Here is a 24,968-nt window from a genome sequence, read left to right as displayed (position 1 = left end):
ATACCACTTTAGAGAGAGCAGTGTGGAATACTGAACAAAATTTGAAATGCTCTACAATTCCACCTGAAGGAACTTATCCTACAGGTACATTTGCACATATGCAATGTGACATGTACAAAAATATGTTTATAATAGCAAAAGATTAGCTATAATTTGATTAAATAAATTATGACACAACCAAAGTAATAATGAGCTTGTTAATATAAATGTGATAATTCTATATACACCAATATAGAAAAATCCAAGCTATATAAGTAAGAGATTAAAATTAAGGTACAGAACAGTTGTGTGAAAACTATATGTCTACATTGTATCTGTTAGAACATACAGAAAAAAGTGGTAACTGATTGTCTATGGGGAAAAGAACTGAGGGACTAGGAAACTGGGGGCTTGAGGACCAGGGATAGAAAAGAAACTAAGTTTTCACTATATATAGCTGGTATCTTTTGAATTTTGTACTGTATCCCTATATTATTTATCAAAGTACATAATAATCTTCTTTAAAATAAGCATCAATATTTTGTAAATACTCTAATATAGCAGTGATGAAGAACTAAATTCTGGAGAGACATAGGAATTGGAGGATAGGATGGGACCAGGGGAAAGAATTAAGGAACTGAAAGTGCTCTTCAGGTATTTGAGAGCACAGACTGCTAAGAAAGAAAAGAAAACAGAGAAGATCATGAAAATAAGAAATGAGTTTATTTTGCCAGGGAAGGGGACTCACAAGCAGCTCCATACAAAATTCTCTCCTGGTCAGAGGAATTAAAATCAAATCCTCAGAGAAACCAAGCAAAGCCTGGAGCGAAAGAATACCTCCAGGACCTGGTAGATTGCCATTGGACCCAATGACTATGAATGTCACAGGACAATCACCAAGCCAGTACCATATGCTGTTCTATTTCATCTTTTCTGTTAAAATATAATAAATCTTATTTATTTTTGGCACATGATGGTGGGTTTTACTTTCCTTTTTAGCACTTGGGAAAGAGGGTCCTCAGAGTCTTGGGGAAGAATATAATAATCAAACACTATTACTCTATGAATTAGGCACTATTAATTGTTAAATCACCTTCATTTTAGGAGTAAAAGTGAAAGTGAAACTCACTCAGTCATCTACTCTTTGCTGACCCCGCGGACTACACGGGCCACGGAATTCTCCGGCCAGACTACTGGAGTGGATAGCTGTTCCCCTCTCCAGGGGATCATCCCAACCCAGGGATCAAGCCCAGGTCTCTCACACTGCAGGCGGATTCTTTACCAGCTGAGCCACCAGGCAAGCCCAAGAGTACTGGAGTGGGTGGCCTATCCCTTCTCCAGGGGATCTCCCCAACCCAGGAATCGAACCAGGGTCTCCTGCACTGCAGGCAGATTCTTTACCAGTTGACCTACTAGGGAATTATGAGGAAAGTGAGGCTTAAAGTCATAAAGTAATCGGCCCAAATACTGTAGTTAAGCAAAGTGACCGAGCCTGGTTTTAAACCCAGGAATTCTGAGGCTAGAGTTTGTGTCCTTCACTATGTCCTATCCCACCTCAGCTCCTTTTAGGCCATCTACAGCTGGCTGTTAGATTAAAGTTGTCATGAGAATTAAATAAAATCATCCATGTTAAAATGTTTATTAAAGGGACCCTCCTAGTGGTCCAGTGGTGAGACTTCACACTTCCACTACAGGGGACGTGGGTATGATCCCTGATTGGGTACCTTAAGATTCCACATGCTGTGAGGTGTGGCCACACACAAAAAAAGTTTACAATAGTATTCTTTACACATAATGATTGTCTAATAAATGTTAGATGTTATTATCAATAAATGTCTCTTGCGTGGTTTTGAAAAGCTTTGCAAATTCACTATCTCCTTAGTTAAAACCATGTGGCTTCCCTCTCTGCCCCAAATATGCCCTCCATCCTTCACATACTTACTGGCTTCAGCACAAATATCTTCATTCAGTGTAAAAACTTGGTTATCAACCTGGCTCTTAATACAACCACCGATTCTCAATTTTAACTCTCAAGTCTCAAACCCATCGTATCACATAGCCACTGACACTCCTCTATTTCAGGAGTTCAAAAACTCTCATTTGCGGCATTTAGTAGTGATGGGAATCCCACAGAGGATAAAGAAATAAGCCTCATTTTCAGTTATGGACTGAATGGAATGGTATACACGATGAGAATAACTAACATGATCAAAGCAAAAGTTATCTAAAAGAAAAGCAGCAAAATACACAATCAAAACTTATGACCTATCCGCTCTCTCAAGAAGTTATCTATGCTGCAGTTTTAAACATACTTTGCAGTCTCTCCAACATCCTCTGAACTTGATCAGAGCCAAACTGAGATTCACTCTAGATGAGTTATTAGTAATGTCAACTTCTATGACTTCAGCATACTATCTTTATCAGCATTTTCACTTATCATATGTTTTTAATAATTTTCTTATGGGATATTTTAATTTACAGACATCTTAGTTCACAGGATTTTCACACTGTAAGTTTTTAATCCCTTTTTATAAGAGACAAATAGATTTTCAAAGTTCACTTACATATGTTAAGAATTCTGGTTTCTGTCAGGCTTATAATAAAAGAGACAGAATAGTTGTAGTAGCATTTAAACTTGTGATTTTATTATAAGAGTTGGCCCTGACAGAGTTGTTATATTCAATTTGTAGAACAATTTTATTAAAGTCATATACATATTATGTTGAAATTAAATAGAAATGCAAAAGCAAATAAATTAACACTGTTAAGGCAGTATTTACTGGAATGCAGCTTCATAACTGCTGCCCAGAATAAAATGGAACAATCAAATATACTATAATTTGAAAAGCACCTTTAAATACATACTAAACTGCAACTCCATATGAGAATAACAGTGGGCAGCTACATAAACACATAGGGTACAGAAACCTGAATAATGTGCTTAAATCAGAAAAAATATCAGATTGCAGTGAAAACGAAGAACAACTTGCTCTGAATATCATAGTTGCAGTTGCAACCCAAGAGATAACTGAATTGCTTTTGAACTGTGAGAAATACTACAGGTCATACATCGCTCTCCCATACCCGTTTGTTTTGAAATATTATCATTTCAATACAATATCATTAGCTTAATAATCTGCAAATAATATTGTCTCAAGAGACACCTATATCTTAAGAAAACTAACAACTGTTGTTAAAAAGAGAAACAGAATTATTTAATATCCTCATTAAAATGGTCTTTATATAAACAGATAGCATTGTTTTTAAACAGTGCAACGAACATCATTTTGTTCCTAAAACTATAATTTCACTATGTGCTCTTTCTACACATGAGTAGGTCAATATTTATTCTGAACACTTAGATCTATCTTCTAATTTATAGCAAGTAATTTACCATGAAAGTTTATTTTCACACATCCTAAAAAGTCTGAGAAACATCTAAATTGCATTTTTTAAGAATTCAACCCCCTTCACTTTGGTTCTATAAAAAGTATCTTCATATTTAATGAAACAGTCAACATCTAAGACCAAAATGCTCATGCTAACTTACTGTTTGCAACCTGAGGTAATTTATATCTAACCTATGAGCAGATATGTTAAGTGATCGTGATTCTTCAAACAGGCAAAAGTAGGTAGGTCTGGGCAGTGATCAACACAGATCTCTTTATTCTGCTTCTGTACTTCTGAAGAATAACCCTAAATGTTCATACTCTACAGTAATGTTTCCTTATAAATTCTTTTGGTTTTAAGCAACAGAAAATTTGACTACTGGTGGCAGAAATAAACTAGGGACGGGAATTTTTCTCACATTCGGGAAACATGTCTGACAATGTTGAATCAGTGGCTCAACAATGTCCTAACTAATGACTCAAATATTCTTCACATTCCCTCATCTGCACAAGTTACTGATGACGCCCAAGACAATACGTTTTCATTAAAAGGTAGTACCACCTCTACCTTTCTTCTTTCATGACTTCCTAGAAGCCCTCATAAATTTTCTTACAACTCATTTGCTAGAACTGGGTCACACAGCCATTCCCAGTTGCAAGGAAAGCTAAATAATTTTGTTATTCTTCAAGTCCCACTATTGAGGATTGCAAGAGAGAAGGAAGTTGAAAATGTCTGTTAGGGGACTTCCTTGGTGACCCAGTAGTTAAGAATCCTCCTGCCAATGCAGGCGATTCGAGTTCAATCCCTGGTTGCGGAACTAAGATCCCACATGCCACAGGGCAACTAAGCCCACGAGCCACAACTACTGAGCCTGTACACACTAGATCCTGCGGGCCACCGCTAAGGAGAAGCCTGCATGCCGCAGAGAAGAGTGCACATGCCAGAACTCCTGCAGCCAAAGATCCAACGCAGTCAAATAAATAAACGTTTTTTTTTAAGTCTCAAGAGAAATTAAAAGATATTTTTTAAAATGTCTGTTAGGATAGTGATTGAACAGGGTCTAGAACAGTCTGCTTTCAACTACTCACAATTTCCACGCATGTATTTCACATGTAACATATCCCCCACCCAAGGGAGAAAATTACCAACTCTCACTTAGTTATAAAACCTAGCTCTGAACGTAGGATCTGTGAAGCAGAACAAATCTTTGTACACAGTCAAGTGCAGATTATTATAAACAACTGATATTGTAAATCACTGTATACAATGAAAGCCAAGTTATCTGTTCTCAACACATCCAATACAAAATGATAGAACTGCAATAGAAACTCTCATTCAAAAACAGGAAGAATGAGAAATATACCCATGGCTGATTGTCCATAGCACACAGCAATCCCTACAAAAACAAGACCTTAATTTCCTTGGTTCTTCTACCTGGTATCTAGGTTCCCCACTGACTATTACACTTATTATCATCATATGCCCTGGCTCTACCCTTTGGGAGGATGTCCCTTGTCCAGTATCCTTCTTGACTATATATGAGGTTGGCAGTGACAGTTACCCTGCTTGTGTTCTGTCCAGTTACATCTCCACTGACAGCACACCATCAGACTGCTACTAAGAGTGCGGGGAATTGCCTTAGAGGTGTAATAGTCTACGGTGTTTGCTATCCAGACTTGGGCTTTCTTTAGCCACTAGCCACATGCAACTATTCAAATTTGATTAAAATTAAATAAAATTGAAAATTCAATTCCTCAGTCACACTGGCCACAAATCAAGTGTTCAATGGCTGCAAGTGACTAGCACCTATAGTATTACGGAGAAGACATAAAATATTTTCATCACCGGCGAAAGTTCTATTGAACAACGGTGCATAAAGAGTATCACAGAAAGACTTGTTAAATTTTAACCACAATGCTCCAAATCCACATAAAATTAGTATTGTTTTATCTGCTAGTCAATCCATGGCTTAAAATATAAACTGCTCTATTTAAAATATAGACACATAATGAAATTGTGTCAGTACATGAAAATAATTTCTATAGCTGAACTACTACTATATGTCTCGTTACTGGGATAGGTGTCAGAATTCATTGTGAAAACTACAGACAATAATCAAACCATTATGTACCCTGTGTTAACTTTAGACACAAAAGTTGCAGCAGAGACTCTAAAAGGCTTTGAATAGCCTGAATTGTACTATGTGAGAGTCAAATAATCAAATTGACTGGTAGAAAGCTGGCAAGTTGTTTAGAGGACCTGCTCTGGGTTAAGGACTATATATCATCTGGGTAGTCACAGTATCTTTTCTTTTGCTCAGAGGGTTCATATTCTAAACTCACATCAGTATTTGCCAATGTCTACATTATCTCCAACCTAGTAACTGAAGACTGAAGAGAAGGAAGAGGCTCCAAATGACAAAAAAGAAGGCCTCAGCTAAAGGATATCCTCTTTGGGTTTTATGCCAATTTGAATTTGGAAAACTTGAAAAGACTTCAAGTTTTAGTCTGATTCATCATAAAGAATCAGAACAGAAAGATTTTATCTGTGTTTGCAGCAAGTCACCAGGCTCCAGAGCAGAACCAAATTCAAATCAGATTTCTAAAAGACAGACATCAGCAGATTATTATAATCTAATGTATTATCAAATTTTATATTTCTAGGAATTTATAAATTATAGTTATATATAATATTCAACATGAGGATAAAAAGTAATCATTTTACCAATCTCTAAAACATATTTTAAGAAAAATTAAAATATATTAAATATTTAACTACGATCATATACTTCAGAGAACCCATGTTCAATGTTATTGTGACTCATTATTACAAAAATTGAATCTTTATACTAACTCAGAAATTTATTTTAAAACTTCTGACCAGTACAATGATTAGTTTAGGGAACATAATAAGATTAAAGGAATTCTTATCACAATGAGAAATGTTATAAATGTTATAAAAACACTTTCCTTTAAAAAATACTAAATTCTAAAAATGCAAGCTTCTTTAAGAATCGAGCAAAATAATCAAATTGTCATCTATAATAAACGTCTTTCAGTAAATTCAGATAGCATGCTTAAAATATATCTGTTTAGCAATTATCATGCACTACAACTGTAACAAAACACTTGAGTAAATAAATTAAATATAACTATAAAATTAAATTGGCATTAATAACAATAAGAAAAAATAATATTAGACAGAAAAAGACTCTAACCACTTTGTCCTCCTGGTGTGAATATCCACGAAAGCAAGTTAAAAAGGACAGAAAAGACAAAACAAAAAATAAATAATTAATTCCATTCTTAAATAAACTTTTTAAGACAATGAAATTAAAATTCTGGAAAATTTTAAACTACATTTTGACCAAAATATAAACATTATAACACAAAAAACTTTTCCATACATTTCAAGCAAGAGCATGCTATATACTAGAATATATTAAGACATATAAAGGGAACAATTTCTACAGAAGCAAGTAAATACCCAAACATCAGAAAAAGGAGAATTTTTTTCCACAAGTAAAATCTTAATTGAACACTCAATTAACTCAAAGAAAAAAATTGAAAAACATTAAGGAAAAAAGCTTTTATGTACAAAGATAATAAAACACAGTATCACTGTTTAATTTCATTATATACTATCAAAAACTGACAAAATATAATTATACATGAATTAGTCATACTACTTTTAAGCTTTTTGTGCCATTAATTTAAGCCTTCTAAAGTTTATAACTTAAAAGAAAAAATAAGTAGAAATAGACATTAAAGATAAAATATTATTGATCACAATTGGTGATTTGGGGTCATAGTTTCCTAACATTATAAATGCAGAAAATAAAATAATACATAAGATACCTGAGTTCAAAGGAAAGAATATAAAAAAGAAGGAATATATGTATAACTGAACCCCTTAGCTGTACACTTGAAACTAGTACCACATTATAAAAAAACTATACTCCAATAAAATAAAAACTTAAAAAGATGTGGTAAATATATATAATACTACTCAGTCATAAAAAAAATGCAATAATGCCATTTGTAGCAACATGCATGGACCTAGAGATTATCATACTAAGTAAAGTAAGCCAGAAAGAGACAAATACCATATGATATCACTTATATGTAGAATCTAAAATATGACACAACAAACTTATCTACAATACAAAAAACAGACTCACAGACATAGAGAACAGATTTGTGGTTTCCAAGGGGGAGGGAGGTGAAGGAGGGATGGATTGGGAGTTTGGAATTAGCAGATGAAAATTTATATAGAATGGATAAACAACAAAGTCCTACTGTATAGCACATGGGACTATATCCAATATCCTGTAATAAACCATAATAGAAATGAATATTAAATAAATAAATAAGATACATGATTTGGTCAAGAGAATATATTTAAAAAGGGTAGTTAAAATTGTTACATTTATCTTTAATTAAACATAAATAATGATACTTCATAACATAATAATAATGACCTGATATATTATAATAAGTTATATAAATTAAAAATTAAAACCATGTCTTTTTAAGCATCATTGTTTCTCTGAAACATTTCTAGTTGTATACCTGATACAATTTTCTTAAGCTCTCTAGACCTTTACTTCCTTATCTGCAAAATAGGAAATCAATATTTAATTTATACAGTTTCCTGAGAGTTAAACAATATGAAAAGCTCTCCATATAGAGTGCCTGACACACAGTTCTATACCTGATATTCTAGTTGATTAAAACACAGGATATTGTGTAGAAGGGATAAGATGCATCCTCTATATTATGATCTTGACTAATTCATTTGTTACAAATGTTAAGACTACAGGTCACATAAAAGCTATTGTAAAAAAGAAAAGCAACTGTATGCAGTCAAAGAAAACTATTGGTGACCATTTAGTTTAACAAAAATCATTTATGGAACACTCACATATATGTATCAGGTACTATACTAGATTTACGAAACATAAAAAGTGAGTAAGACAGTTCTTGCCATCAAGGAACTAAATGTATTGAGAGGGAAATGAACAAATCACTGCAGAACAGAAAGATGTCTGAAAGCAAGCAAAGAATAAGACACTATGGAAACACAATGACTGATGAGATAACAGAACTTGGAAAAAAAAATTGAAAGCTTCTGATATGTAAGTAGGCCTCCAAAGTAATAAAGAGAATACTGGCAAGACCAGTGAGGGAGAACATTTTATGCAAAGAACATGGAATATATAAAAAGCACAAAAGCACAAACGTGCCTGGCATATCTGGATACAAGTTAGCTGGGAATGCTCCCTGGGTTGGGAAGACCCCTGAAGGAGGGCATGGCAACCCACTCCCGTAGTCTTACCTGGAGAATCCCCAGGGACAGAAGAGTCTGGGGTGGGGGGGGGGGAGGCACGCGGTAGCTGCAGCCCATGGGGTCGCCAAGAGTCAGACATGACTGGGCGACTCAGCACAGCATGGCTGTGAATGACTAAATTATAACTGACATGTATGCACTAAAGTCTCCACAGTTAACTATATTAATATCTGGCAAAAGCTTAGAAGCAGAATACTTTCATAAAATAACTCACATTGCAGAAATTGTTTTAAAAAAGAAAAAAAAAAAAATGAAGTCTAACTAATGAATTTGCTAATCCCTCTTAGGGCTTCCCAGGTGGCGCTAGTAGTAAAGAACCCACCTGTCAATGCAGGAGACATAAGAGACGCAAGTTCAATCCCTGGGTCAGGAAGATCCCCTCGAGGAGGGCGTGGCAACCCCCTCCAGTATTCTTGCCTGGAGAATCCCATGGACAGAGGAGCCTGGGGGGCTACAGTCCACGGGGTCGCAAAGGGTTGGACACGACTGAAGCAAACTGGCACACACTCAATCCCTCTTAACAGATAATACAGGTTCAATTTTAGCTATAACATATACATGAAAAACTTAGCTATAATACACAAGTGAAATATTACTCTACAATTGTATCTTAACTATCTTCCAATAAGGATAAAAAGTCAACACAAAATCTACATATAATTTATAAATAAGGCACAACATTCCTTCTTTATAAAGTGCTTACTTTGCTAAAACGTGCAGACAGACTGGAAGAAGAAAAGCCTAGAAGCGGAAAGAACAGTTAGGAAGCTGTTGCAAGACTTCAGGTAAGAAACATATGTGATAGTGGTATGAACTACAGTAGTAGCAAGAGAAGAAGTAGGCTGATTTAGGAGATACTGAGAAGTATGGCCCCTTAAGGCTTGATTGAGGAAGAGGAAGAAAGAGAGAAGGACTCCCAGAGCTTGGTTTGAGCAACCAGGAGAATAAGAAGGCAACTCCTTGAAAGAAAAAACACATGAGAAGCAGAGTTGGCGGAAAATAATGAATTCAAGTATAGACAAGGTGAATATGAGGTGACTATTAATTCATCTAAGCATCGATTTTCAGCAGGCAGCTACATAGACGGACCTGTAGCTCAAAAGAATAATCTGGCTAGTGAAATCACATCTGTAAATCATTAGCATATAACAGAATCTGAAGCTATGAAATTGAATAAAATCTCCCAAGGAAATTGTTAAAGGAAAAAGGAAAAGTGAGAATAATGACCCCTAATCAAAATGCCTCTTCTCTTTGAACTGGCAAGCCTCAAAGGAAAAGAAGTTCAAAACAAAAGGACTAGCAATCTCTTCTAATCATATTTTAGTAACACAATTTAAAGTTTCACCGCATTTGTCAAAAATTATTTTACTCAAACTAGAATTGAGTTGCTTGAAAAACAAAGGTAATGTATAAATATGAAATATTATCAAGGAAGGTCCTTAAGACATTAAAATCTCATGTAAAAAATAAAAAATAACCAGCTGTGGAGCAGTAGTTTAATTTTAAACATATGGAAAATTTGGATATTTTTAAATGACTACAAATGAATCTTCAATTAAATCATCTGAATATTTACTTCAGTTTTACACTTAGTCTGTGTTTTAAAAAAAGACTAAATGGTCAATTCAAAGATTAAAGATTAGAATTACCTTATATATTTTACATATATATTCACAATGATGGAATAAGTTTAGGTATGCAACAAGGAACATACTAACCCAATATAAAATATGATCATTTAATTGAATAAGAAAACATCTACCTGACATCCCTGTTAGGTAAGAAGCAATATTATAGAAATTACTGCAAAGCATTTTAAAAGCACTCAGTGTGTATGCCAGGTACATGTCTAAGTGTTGCACAAATATTAACTCATTTTGTCCTCACAATAGCCTTGTAAGATAGGTACTATTAATACTTCTATTACAGGTGAAGAAGCTGAGGCAGAGAAACTAAGCATCTTATACAAGGTCACAGAACTAGTAAATAATAAAACTGGGATTTAAGCTTAGTCTCACTTGGGCAAGAAGAGAAAACATAAACAATGTTACTACTACCCAATAGAAAGTTGGAATGGTTACAGTAAGATCAGATAAAACAGAATATTTCAGAGCCAAGAATATTTCCAGGAATAAAGAAAGTCATTTAACAATCATAAAGGGGCCAATTATTTAATAGGATGTAATAATCCTAACTGTTTATGCAACTAAAAACAGAACTTTAAAACATATAAAGCCAAAGTTGGTAAAACTGAGAGTTACATATTTCAATACCCGTCTTTTAATAATTGGTAGGAAAAAAATGTAGAAAATAAACAAGGATTTAGTAGAGTTGAACAACTCTATCAAACAACTTGACCTACTGAACATTTAAAAACAGTTAAAAAATAACAGAATATACACTCTTTTCAAGAACACACAGAACATTTGTCAAAATAAAGCACAGTCTGGGCCATAAAATAAGTATCAGTACATTTCAAAGGACTCAAGGCATACGAAGTATATCTGGGACCACAACAGAACGAAATTAAAAATCATGAACAGAAAGATCTCTAGAAACTTCCACCTCAAATATTTAAAAAATAAATAACATACGTCTAAGTTATTCATAAGTTAAAAAAGAAAAGTAAAATTAGAAAATGTTTCAACTGAGTGAAAATGAAAAGACAACGTATTAGAATTTGAGAGATTCTACTGGAGCAGCACTTAGGGGAAATTAACAGCACATGAGGCCTGTATCAGAAAAGAAGGAACATCTCAAAGCAATAACCTCAGCTTCTGCCCTATGAAACCAGAAGAGAGAAGAGGCAATTAAATCCACAGTGAGCAGCAGAAAACAAAAAATAAAGATCAAAGATGAAATCAACAATTTAAAACATCAATAAAACGAAAAACTGGTTCTTTGAAAATATCAATAAAACAGGTAAGTATCTGTCAGACTGAAGAGGGAAAAAGAGAGAAGATACAAATTGCCAATATTGGGAATGAAAGAGGTAGCATCACTACAAATTATACAGGTATTAAAAGAATGATAATGGAATACTATGATACTAATAAGTTCAACAACTTACAAGGAACTAAACAAATTCTTTGAAAGATACAAATTACCAAAGCTCATTCAAGAAAAAAAAACAGATAACCTGAACAACCCTATATCTATTAAATTGAAACTGTACTTAAAAACTTTCCCCCTCAAATAGAACTGTATGCCCAGATGGCTTCACTGGTAAAATCTATAATACATTAAAGGATAAATGATACCAACTCTACAGAAACTCTACTAAAATACTGGAGAGAAGGAAATACTGCCCAATTCATTTTAGCTGGCCAGCATTGCTCTAATACCAAACTCAAAGACAGACATCACAAGAAAAGAAAACTACAGATATTAACCCTCATGAACACAAAAGCAAAAACTGTAAACAAAATTTTATCTAATCCAACTCATTAACATGTAAAAGATATAATTCATCATAACCAAATGGATTTATTCCAGATATAGAGTTGGTTTAACACTTCAAAATCAATCAAGGTAGTTCGCCATATTAACAAAGAAAGCAAAAACACATAATCAATCTCAATAGATGGAGAAAAAGTATTTGACAAAATTCAACATCTATTCTTAAGGTAAACAAACAAACAAAAACTTTTAGGATGAAGAGCTGACAGCTAACATAATACTTAATAGTGAATGCCTTCTCCACAAGATGAGAACAAAACAGGAATGTCTCTTCCCATCACTTCCACTCAAAATTATACTGAAGTTTCTAGCCAACACAACTAGTCAAGGAAAAGTAATCAGATAACCAGGGAGAAAGATAAGGAAAAATAAAGAAAAGTTATTAGTTCTGGGTAAAACAAAAGAATGAGAAAAGGGGAACAATGAGAAAATGGAGAAATTAAACCACAAAGGGTAACAAATTCCCATTAGGTCTAAGTAATAAATGTGAAGACATCAGTTTCATATTCTTAAGCTACCTAAGAACTGGGTGATAAATATCTCCTACTAAGAAGGAGATAAATTCAAATTATAAAGAACTTATTGAGACAATTTAAAACACTACTTTTGCTCATTTTGACATAGCATTCTTTGGTAAATATTAATATATTCCCTAAAGTGGATGAATAAACTACAAAAATCTAGAACAGGTGTGAAACACAGCCTTAACATTTCTCCTTTAAATTCCATATTCTAATTTTTTTCATTAATGTTAAAACAAAAATAAAGGGTATTGTAGCCTCAAAAGCTATAAAATTATGAAACAAAGAATCACAAAGCCAGAAAGAGCCTCCTTCAGAAAGAAAGGAAATATAGGCCAAAAGAAGAGCAGATCTACCAAGTTGATAAAATTATGTGAGGTAATCGAAAAAGGTGTGACACAACTCAAACAGTAACGAGCTGTGTGACTTTAAGAATAAACTCCAGTGTTTCTGGATCTGAACTGTCTACATCTATAAAATAAGAAATTAGGCCAACTGATCTCTAAATTCTCTTCATCTTTGAAGGCCTAAGATCCTATGAGTCTAAAAGATCATAAGCTAAAGAACAAAAACAATGAGATAAATGCCTCTTTAATTCAGAGGAAAGCTTTTTTAATTTTTTATCTGAACTGAAGACACTAGGGAAGGTTTCTGTCCATTGATTAACCTGAATGTTAATTTTGTTGTCTATTTTATTCACGATGAGCTTAAAGTATGAGAGAATTACGAATTTCAGCTTTCATCCTGTACCTTGTTTGAGCGTAAGGACACTCGACCTCCACAGCGGGCACAAAACTTGGTTTGGCAATATGAACAGTTATGGCCACATCCGTCAGCGAACTTGGTTTTGTGGCAGATGCCACAGGTTGGAGCATCACCCTTCTGTTCTTGCTGCTGCTGTGATTCTTCTCCCATCTTCTTTACCTGCTCCTTATACATTTCAAACTGCTGATGAAGTTTTCTGCAGAGAGCACAGACAAGAAAAATTTGGTTTCCTGATGGTCTCAAAAAATAATAATAATTACCACAATCTGTGGACACAATTTTTTATCTGAAAAATCCATAAGGTGAGAGTAAAGAATAAAAATTTAACTTTCTGTTGATAGAATAACATCTTTTATGGCGCACAACATTGTAGAAGTGTAACTAGTTCTACCTTCTGATATACATGCTAATTTGATAAACAGTACAATTAACATACTTCTTTGAAAGGTAATTGTAAAATTTCTACCAACTATCTGCAATATGTTTTCAATCATATACAACGAAATATTTACAATGTTATTTTTCAAGAGTTTGGCTTCAGAAATAGACTGAGGGATATGACTTGCACAAGGAAACCAAAACCTATCAACTTCAAATCACCAAGACAGAATCTCAACTGGAATGCAATTAAGAATCAAAACAGAAAGGAAAACAGTGGATGAGTGGTCTCACTAACTATCCAAATCTATTCAACAGCCTGGACATTAGTTGACTGCAAAGACACTGTGAAATATTAGAAGTCTACCAAATAAGGCAGTACAAATAAAAGTAAGGCCTTTACTGATTCTAGTTAAAAATAAATAGTGATAAAACTTTTACTATTATCTTTATAAAAGATGATTTTATTTTATTTTTTAAAGATGATTTTAAATGATTAATACTATAATTTTGATTTACAAATCAAAGTTCCTAGTCAGAACTAATGCTTAGGATTTACAAAGCTGCAAATAATGTCACTCTCATCCTAAAAAGGACAATAGGCTAAATAATCTACAAAAGCATAACTTCTCTTGATCCCATCAGAGAGTTGAGGGTTATAAGACATGCAAATAATCTGAACTCCAAAAGAAACCCTTCCAAAGAACAATGGGACACACTATTTCACCTTTGGCAGAGCATAGGAGAAAGAGGTGGCCATCAGACAGTTAAGAGGAAATTCACTGAAATTTTATCTAACAAATTTTAAGTCAAGTGTGGGCTAACATGACAATTTGGAATTGCTCTGGGCCCAAGATCACAAGCACTCTTCCACATACTGGTTATTCATGAGGAACGATGAGAGCAGGACGTAAGAACATTTAAAGAACCTTTGGGGTGCATATGTACAAATATAACAGAAGTGACTGACTAGTGGTTGCTAGAACACAGGAATTCCCCAGACTGTTTCTCCTAAAAAAGCCAAAGCTGTAAGCCACAGGAAAAGGGAGTAAACTCCGTCATCCCCAGGATGAAGGCAAAGATCCACTGCAGCTAGGGAAAAGCATGGGAGGGGAAAAGACCTCTTCTCATGAAGGAGGGACAGGATATCATCTTCAGCCAAGATCTTACCCACAGATCAAAGGCTTTTATCACAGAGGGAGAGGTAGAAACTCCTGCCCTAAACCATTCAGAGAGGATACCAAGCCTACTTCCTTACTTGGGAAAAAGGGAATAAGAACTCGGAGCAGGCCTCATCCCCGAGACCCTCGTAGACAGAGCCTGTCAAAGGTGGGAGATGGAAAACACAGAACAGAACACCCAACCCTATCACAAGCCGAGTATCAAGAAATGAGCACCAGTATTCTGCTGCTGGGGAATGGGCAAGAACACAGAGAGAGGCCCTCTCCCTCTGTGACGTAAGCGGGTAAGAATAGCTGAAGGGGTAGCAAAACATAAAAAAACAAAAAAAAACAAACAAACTTACAGAACTCCTGCATTCACCCCAAGCAAAAAGCAACAGGAGCTCACTGTTAGAGAAATCTGAAAACAGCAGTGCCCTAAAGATAATGACACAATCCAAACCTATCTGAGCCCCTGACTTGACTAGTGATTTCACACCCCAGTGACTCAGCAGTAAAACATTTGCCTGCAATGCAGGAAACGCATGTTTGATCCCTGGGTCAGGAAGATTCTCCGAAGGAAATGCCAACCCACTCTAGTATTCTTGCCTAGGAAATCCCATAAACAGTGGAGTCTGGTGGGTCACAGTCCACAGAGTCACAAAGAGTCGGACATGACTTAGCAACTAACAATAACAACAAAGGGAAAGAATATATGGTTATGTCAAAATATGCTGAGAAAGCAACTGAATCAGCAAACTAGGAATAGACAGAAACTTCCTTAACTCAGTAACAGTATACACAAAAGGGTCTACAGCTAACATCATACTGTATTTGAAATACTGAGTGTTTTGCCCCTAAAATCAAGAACAAAGCAAGGTGTTGTTTCTCACTACTCCTAATCAACACTGGATTGGAAATCCTAGCTAATGCATTAAAACAAGAAAAACAATAAAAATTAAACCATAAAGGTTGGAAAGGAATATTTTTAAACTGAGCAGATGGCATAATTGTCTATGTATAAACTCCCGAAGAAACTATAAAAAAAAAAAAAACTCCTATAATAGATGAGTCTAGCAAGGTCACAAGATACATGCTCGATATACAAAAAACAATTGCATTTTTGTATACTAGCAATAGACAGTTGGAAATAAAAATTTTTTTAAGTAGTATGAAGGGAGGGGGGATTGGGATGGGGAACACATGTAAATCCATGGCTGATTCATGTCAATGTATGCCAAAAACCACTACAATATTGTAAAGTAATTAGCCTCCAACTAATAAAAATAAATGGAAAAAAAATAAAAGTAGTATGCAATGGCATCAAAAACAAAAGAAAGGAAAGTCTAAGGTATTAATCTAGCAAAATATGAGCAGACTTTCTTTGGTAAAAACTATAAAATAGTAATAATAAGAATCAAAAGAGATCTAGTTAATAGGAGAAATATTCTATATTCATCATAAGAAGCTTCAGTACTGTTAAGATATCAATTCTCTACAAATTGATTCAATGTCATCTCAAATCACAATCTCAGCAAGAATTCTGCAAACAAATTGACAAGCTAAATCTAAAATTTGTATGGAAAAGCAAAACTCTCAAATTAGGCAACATATTTTGAAAAAGAAAAAGACTGAAAAACTCACACTACCTAATTTCAAGACTTACTGTAAAGACTACAGAAGTAATCAAATATTGGTAAAGCATAAACATACATACAATAAAACAGAGTCCTGAACAGTCCAATACTTAAACAGTCACTACTTTTTTAAAAAGATGCCGAGGTACTCAACAATAAAGAATAGTCCTTTAAAACAACTGAAAATCCCTGTGTGGAAATCCATTGTGTAAAAAAATAAACCTCAATCCATACCTCATACCTATATGAAAATTAACTAAATGTATTACAAAACTGTAGACAATAGATTACAGAACTAAATAAAATGACTAAAAGTATAAAACTTGTAGATGAAAACATTGAAGAAAAGTGTGGCCTTGGGTTCAACAAAGACTCCTTAGCTAGACAAGGTATAGGTTCTAGACCTTCAACAGAATTTAAAAAGCATGAACCAGAAACCTGCCAAAGACAATATGTAAATGAATGAATATAGCTATGCTCCAATAAAATATTATTTATGGATGCTAAATCTTGAATTTTATGTCATTTTTATAATCTCAAAATATTATTATTAAAAAACAATTTTTTTTCAACATTTTTAAAATGTAAAAGCCATTCACTGGTTATACAGAAACAAGCAGTGGGCCAGATGTGGCCTGCGGATCACAGGTTGTCCAATTTTATATGATATGATTTAATTTATGTAACATTCTGAAAAAGACAAAATTATAAGGACAGAAATCAGATCAGTGGTTGCCAGGGAATGGAGTAGAGCAAGGGAACTGACTACAAATGGGCGCAAGGAACGTTTAGTGGTGAGGAAAATAGCTTATGTTTTGATTATGGTAGTAGATATTACTGTGTATGTTTTCTAGAATTCACTGAAGTGTATGCCTCAAAGGAATGAATTTTACTGGTAATAAATACAACCTCAAATAAGTTTGACTTTTAAAAAACAGTTAGTTTCACAGTGCTAACCTATAATCAGTGTGTGTGCTCAGTAGCTCAATCATGTCCGACTCTTTGCAACCCCATGGACTGTAGCCTGCCAGGCTTCTCTGTCCATGGAATTTTCCAGGCAAGAATACAGTAGCAGGTTGCCATTTCCTAATCCAGGGTATCTTCCTGACCCAGGGGCTGGACCCACATCTCTTGCACATCTTGCATTGGCAGGTGGATTCTTTACCACTGCACAACATGGGAAGCCCCCAACCTAAAGTCAGGAGGTAAATTAAAAATACAGCCATGTAAGTTCTTTTATCTCTGCAACCACAAAAGCATATTTCCATTTTCATGTCTAATATTAATAAACTCAAATAGCTATGCCACTTTTTTTTTTCTATGACTTTAGGTAACATACTATATTTCCCTGATGGTCTTTCACCAGGTTTAAGTGAATCTCTAGTAACACAAAATAAGCATCACTACAAGAGACCTAAGTTCATAAAACATGTACAAGAACAAGCATGACTTTAAGTGGACCATGAATGAGCTCTGCATCAGAGCTTCTCCCACCACTTGGAAGAATCATCTTTCTATGTGTGAGGCGACTATACATGTCTACTGTATACCTGTTTATACACTTACGATCTCTGACATGGTCTTTCATTATTTGGCTGAACCTCTCTGGGAGAAAGAGAAACAAGAAGAAGATTAGAGAAAATGCTTTGTTTTAGTTCTAGAGGCACTGGAGAACTAGGCAAGTTACCCAGTCAAGTTACACTGGAACAAGAAGTAGAAACCTAGAGAAGCAAACTGTGCTACACAGGGCCTCGAGGGGAACAGAAACCCCAGTTTTCACACACAGGGAGAAGGCCAGTAACGTAAGTAGAGAAATCAGGAATTATGTATCCCAAAGTGCTAGATTAGAGCTATTGAAACGGCTCTTACAATAAGAACTGTAAGAACTGAACTCAGTCCCTGAGACTGTAGCATTATTGGGGCTGTGGGATGGGATCAAATCTTTCCTGTTGTAGGGAGCAGAGAGAGAGAGAAGTCAAAAGTTCAGATAGGACTAATCTACAATAGTTTGAGGAGGTAAGAGAGGACTTTTAGAGAGGTGTTTCTTTTTTTTTTGGTAGTCATACTTCCAGTCCTATAAAATGAGAAACTACCATATGTAGAAGCGATGGTGTACAAGCAGATTCAAGAGCTCAATCATGTTGCTTGCCAAAGAGATCATTTTTCCCTTTCCCATTTATATATAAGCCAAATTCTATCTCTGCTTCCTCACCCCAGTCACTCTTCAACCAACCTAATCTGGTTTCCAGTCTACTTCTTAATCCTCACAAAGTTTACCAATGGCCTCCCTGTACCTAAAACTAATGGACAGATTTTTTAGTCTCCATCTTACTGGGTTCTCAACAGTACTTGAAATTATGTTCACTGCCCACTTGGCTTTCAATATATTTTTCTGGTTTTCTTCTGTTTCTCTAGCCTTTCATGTTCTTTTTCCTTTGAAGGTCAAGAGTCAGGCCTCTCTTCTCTTTTAATTCTGTGTCTTCTTAGGCAGTGTTACCCATGCCTGACTTCACTTTCCTCCTACATAAAAATGTAAATCCTCAGCTCAGACTTCTCCTCTGAGCTTCAATATTCAATTGCCTACTTCACATCTGTATTGGGAAGTCTCAATGCCACTTGAATTTCAGTGCATATCAATGTGAATTTGTAATTTTCCTATTAAGTCAAATTCCCTTCCAGTATTTCCTATTTCAATAAACTGTGACACCATTTAATCATGCAGGCCTGAAATATAGAATTATTCTAGAAATACCCTTCTCCTTCAAATGCATAATTAATCTATCATGAAGTCCTTTCAATTTTACTTCTTAAATGTGTCCTAAATCCTTCCACTTGTCTCTATATCCATGGTCAATACCATAGGCCTTGTTATCATCAATGCCCACCTGGCCTCCTGACTGGCTATTCACATTCATACTTCTCCCCTTCTGCATACTATAGAAAAATTATCTTGTCATCTCACTGCTTAAAATACTCTAATGGCTTCTGATTGCTTTCAAGAAAACGAAAAAACTTTATCAAGTCTTACAAAGTCTTAATGTTCGCCCACACATTCACCTCTTCAACCTCATTTTTTGCACTGCTTCTTTCCCTTCTTTCTGCTAAAGCTACTCATCCTTTAGACTCACTATGGTGCATCTCATTAGAGGATGTATTTTATACATCCTCCTGCCTCCTCCCAGAATAGATTGCAACACATGCCTTTTTTTCTTTCTCTCTTTTTAAAACTTAGGTATCCAAAATAGAGTTGATCATGAGGTTGGCTTCGCTGATTCATGCTTGGCTCCCATTTTAATTAATTGTTTTCCCCTTCCCCAATGTGACTTCCCTTCCCTCAGCAACCAGTCTTTAAATTTTTCTAGTAAAATCTAAATAGACTATAGCCAATATGCCTGTGGCTTATTTTGGATCAGATACATAGGTATTATTATAAATATTCTACTATTATTCCTATTCTACAGAGAGGCTATTTTTACTTAAAGTCACACTGCTAGTAAGTAAAGCCAGATCCAAATTCAGCTATAGAATCAGAGTGCTAACCACTAGAAGCTCACACTTGAATGGAGATATAATTTTCCCTATTTACATTTTATTCATCCCTTTATTTTTTAAAAGTTAGCACTTTATTCTAAAAAAGAATAAACCTAATATGCATAACTGAATCACTGTGCTGTACGCCTGAAACAAACATGAATTCACAGTGCTCCCCACAGTTGCATTACTGTCTGAACTCCACCTCCTACCAGATCAGAGGTGACATTGATCCTCACAGGAGCATGAAATGGAACCCAAAAGTCAAGGTAGAAAATCATGAGTGAAGTGAAGTTGCTCAGTTGTGTCCGACTCTTTGAGACCCTGTGGACTGTAGTCTGCCAGGCTCCTCCATCCATGGGATTTTCCAGGCAAGAAGACTGGAGTGGGTTGCCATTTCCTTCTCCAGGGAGAATATCATGAGACCGCCACAAAATAGAAATAAAGTGCACAATAAATGTAATGTGCTTGAATCTCGCAAAACCATCCCCCCATCTCCCAGTCCATGGAAAAATTGTCTCCCACAAAACCAGTCCCTAGTGCTGAAAAATGATGGGGACCGCTGCTCTGTAATATTTTGTCAGCCAAAAAATTCGTTTGGGTTTTTCCATAACATCTCACAGATGAATGAATATTTTGGCCAACCCAGTATTTCCAGTAAGTTATAATATTCCTGTAATGACATATTTACAAACACATACATGTTTTTCTCTGAGACATGTATGCAAGAATATAATAGATATACTCAAGTTCAGTAAATACTTCTAAACTTCCTTCTCAAATGGCTTAACTCAGCACAACTGCAAGCAGGGTATGAAGGTTCCAGTTTTCTCTTATCCTTGCCAATATGTGATATTATTCAACTTACAAAATTTTACAGCTTGGGTATATGAAGTGTTTCATTTTTTTTAGTTCATGTTTTTCTGACTTCTAATGAAGTTCAGCCACCAGCTGGACTGTCACACCTATAAACTCATGCCATCCTTTACCAAAACTCTACTGGATTTCCTGGGGGCCTTTTTTGTTTGTTTTGCTGATTTGTAGAAGAATAATTCTTTATAAATTGAGCATAACAAAAGTTCTAGTCTGACAAATAACTGCTAATTCTTTGTTAAGCAGAATTCTTTAATTTTGATGCATTCCAATACATCAGTTTCTCCCTGTATGGTTTGTGGTTTTGATGGCCGGTTATAAAAAAAATTCTTACTTACCCCTAAGTCAGTCACAAAAAAAATTCTATAATTCCTTTTAGGATCTTTATAATTTTGCCTCTCACATTTAGGCTTTTAATCGATCTAAAGTTTATTTTTATATGTAATATGATTCAAGAATTTAATTTCAGTCTTTTTCACATAGTTTGTTTTCCCGGTACCATTAAATAGCCTATCCTTTCTTCCACTGATTTGTAATAGCAGTCTATCATATACTTAGTTTCTACATGTGCAATGGTCTATTTATAGAGTTTATATTTTGTTTCATTGGTTTTTGGTTTGTTCCTACTCCAAAACAACAATGTCAGAATCCAAACTCCAAATATAATGAAAGGTATAAAAGATCTTAAGAATATAAACATACATTTAAGCTTATAAATAGAAATATAATGGTAAATACGTAATTTCCAGATGGTAGATTCTATAGGCCTTGTGAATCTGTCACAGTTACTCAACTTTGCCAAAGAGATGTGAGAATAGTCACAGAAAAGCAAACAAATAAATGAGCTTGACTGTGTTCCAATAAAAGTTTATTTACAGAAATAGGCAATGGGCAGGATTTGACCTACAGGTCATATTTTAAAGATCCCTGATATAAAGAGTCAAAGATAATACTCATATTTAATTTAAAACTTTTCTTACAAACAAATATTTAAAAGACATATCAATTTAGAAATAGTTTTTTCCACTTTGTTAACTCAAAAAGCTATTTCATCCAAATTTTTCATGTCTATTTTCTCCATCCTCACCAAAGCAACTCATTGAATTCAATGTTTTCAAAAGTAATTTCTTCATTTTGAGTTCTTTAAGAAACAGACATTATTCAATCTGTTAGTTCCCAGTAATCCTGCTGTTCCTGGTAATTCTATGCCCAGTCACATAGATTTTTGTTGCTGTCATTGTTTTCCCATTCATCTTTTGGGGGAGTTTTCATGATTTAGGTAACATTGACTTTCGTCAAATGATGAGTTTTAAGTTGTGCTTTCTATAAGCTCATGGCATACAGTTATAGAATGTAATCATTAAATGCAGTCACACACATTACAGAGTGCTTTTCAAATAGCAGAGTGCAACCCAATACAAGGACATAAAATAAATTTAGCAAGCCAGGACTCACAGTTAAATGAACTAGATCAAAGCATTGGAAAGAGTGCACTATTTCTTATAAATCTTACTTCTATTACATATATATGTATGTAGGTATGTGTATACTGGATTATAGCGCAAAATATATTTTTTATGAATGGAAGTTTTTTAAAAAAAAAATATGAAAGTCACTGCTTTACTAATCAGCTGAGAGAAAGGACTAATGTCCTTTTATAAAAAAGGATTAAAAACATATGTCATACAGCTGGCCATCCCAGTCACATACCAAGTCTCTCCTCTGAATTTCTAAACAGCTGCCTAAGCGACTATTACAAATGTAATGTGTTTCTAAAATACAGATCTGATCATACCATCCTGTTCCTCTGCCTGGAATGTCTTTCTCTCTTTCTTGGCCAGATACAGAGGCACTGAAATTCAAACTGTAGGGCACGGAAAGAAACAGTACCTATAGTATCATCAAATAAATAAAGGAAACCAGAGACTATGTCCGTACATAGTACAGACATAGTAACTAGACTTAATGTTTGAAAATAGTTTTAAACAGCTGAAGTACTTCACTGTTCCAAATAACTGCAAAATTTTCCAAATAATATGAGAAATAATGGCATCAGAATGTATATCACAGCACTACTAATAGCCAAAAGTTGGAAATAACCCCAGTGCACAGAAAAAGTAAAACATAAATAAATTGCAGTATATTGAAATACTAGACTGCCATACAGTCATGAGAATGAATGAAATACAACTAGATGCAATCATATGATTGGATCTTACAAACACATTAAACAAAATATTATAGACACAATATACCATATAATTCTATTTGTATGAAGTCTAAACATAAATAGGCAAAAAATTATGTGGTATTAAAAAAATTCAAGTTAAAAGTCACTCCCGGGGGTGGGAGAGAGCCCTCCCTGGAAGAGAGCATGAGAAAGAGATCTTGGAAGTATGGTAATGTTCTGCTTTTTGCATTCAGTGATGGTTTCCAGATATATTCACTGTCTGGCAATTCAGTGAGCTGTATATTTTCAAACTGTGCACTTATCACTACATATACTATGTTTTAATAAAAACTTTACTTGGCAATAAGCACTTTGGTACTTTTATCAATTTTTCTAAATGCACTATCTGAGCAAGTGATCTATCATCATCATTTTTCTTTATTTACTGATCCCTTTTTTTTTTTCCCAGCCAAAAGGAATTTAAGGCGGTTCTAACCTAATTGACAGACGTAGTCAATTTTAGACCACTCAGGTTGAAGAATACCTATGTTGGACCTGGAAACATATTTATGTGCAGAAACTGCTTTCACTATGTCACAAATTCGTGTCAACTGCTTTCACCAGTCAAGCACCAATAGCTTACAAGAAAACATCTTTGTCCATATCATCCTCAATCTTCAGAAAAATTAGAAAAATACAAGTGGAATTTTTTAAGTAAGTGAAAGTGAAGTCACTCAGTCATGTCTGACTCTTGGGGACCCCATGGACTGTAACCCACCAGGCTCCCCCGTCCATGAGATTCTCCAGGCAAGAGTACTGGAGTGGGTTGCCATTGCCCTCTCCAGGTTTTTAAGTAAAATTAACAATACTTTCAATGACCCTTCAATTTCCATTGTCATTAGCCTTCAAAACAATAAAATTCAATTTTGAGGCAGGTCCATCAGGTTTCTCTTATAACGTAATAATAAGCTGCCCACGCATTAAGAAATTTCACTTTTGACCTTAAAATCAGCCCTACTGCAAGTTAACATGATTAAGCAAAGGGATCAGGTTATACACTTAGTCTTATTAACAACAGGTATGAGCAAGATTTCCAAAACATCCTTCTAAGGGACACTCTATGACATGAAATCTACAGATTTCATCTTCTGAAGAGAAAGGAGAGAAAAACTACCTCAGGGTTATGATGGAAAAGACTGTAATAAGTCATATTAACAATTAGCACTTCAGCAAAAGCCTCAAAAATGATCCTTAGACTCACGTTTCACAGCTAAAAAGACATAAACAATTTTGCATGAACTGTTGCAAATCTGCTCTGTCAAGAGACCTTAAATAAAAGAGTCTTAAGAATCTCCCAGAAATAAATAGTCTGAGAGAGAAAGAGCTAACCAACTCTTAGATCAAGCAGATAACACACCAAAATAGACAGCCTCCATCCAAGAACAGAAGAATGATTTTCTAGTATCTCTGTTCCTCCTTTTAAAAATTACTTTGTTAACTGTTTGTCTTATTTATTATTGTTCCTTGGAATCTCTAATGTTCAAATAAGTGTGTCTCAGTACGTTTTCATATAGTTTCACTGTTAACCCATTTTTAATCTCCTTTCACTTCCACCTGCGTATGTGCAACCTCAGTTGTGTCTGACTCTTTGCAACCCCAGGAACTGTAGCCCGCCAGGCTCCTGCCACCTAGGAGAATGCAAAAATTTTCCTTGTAATCCCACTGACAAAATTTATAGGTACTCCTTCAAACACTA

At 34.8% G+C, this 24,968-nt stretch overlaps 1 protein-coding gene across 27 annotated transcripts in view; it reads right to left on the bottom strand.

Moving 5' to 3' along the window:
- The window catches only part of RIMS2 (regulating synaptic membrane exocytosis 2), a 587,005-nt gene that overhangs the window by 449,365 nt on the left and 112,672 nt on the right, over positions 1 to 24,968 (bottom strand). For all 27 annotated transcript variants that reach the window (XM_065903249.1, XM_065903253.1, XM_065903241.1 and 24 more), the window contains one exon: positions 13,449 to 13,659. In XM_065903249.1, coding sequence (XP_065759321.1) covers positions 13,449 to 13,659 — 211 coding nt within the window. The remainder of the gene's footprint in view (positions 1 to 13,448; positions 13,660 to 24,968) is intronic.

This window comes from Muntiacus reevesi, chromosome 12, assembly GCF_963930625.1.
Source record: "Muntiacus reevesi chromosome 12, mMunRee1.1, whole genome shotgun sequence".
Taxonomy (NCBI): Eukaryota; Metazoa; Chordata; class Mammalia; order Artiodactyla; family Cervidae; genus Muntiacus; species Muntiacus reevesi.
This window is presented reverse-complemented; position numbering and strand designations above follow the sequence as displayed.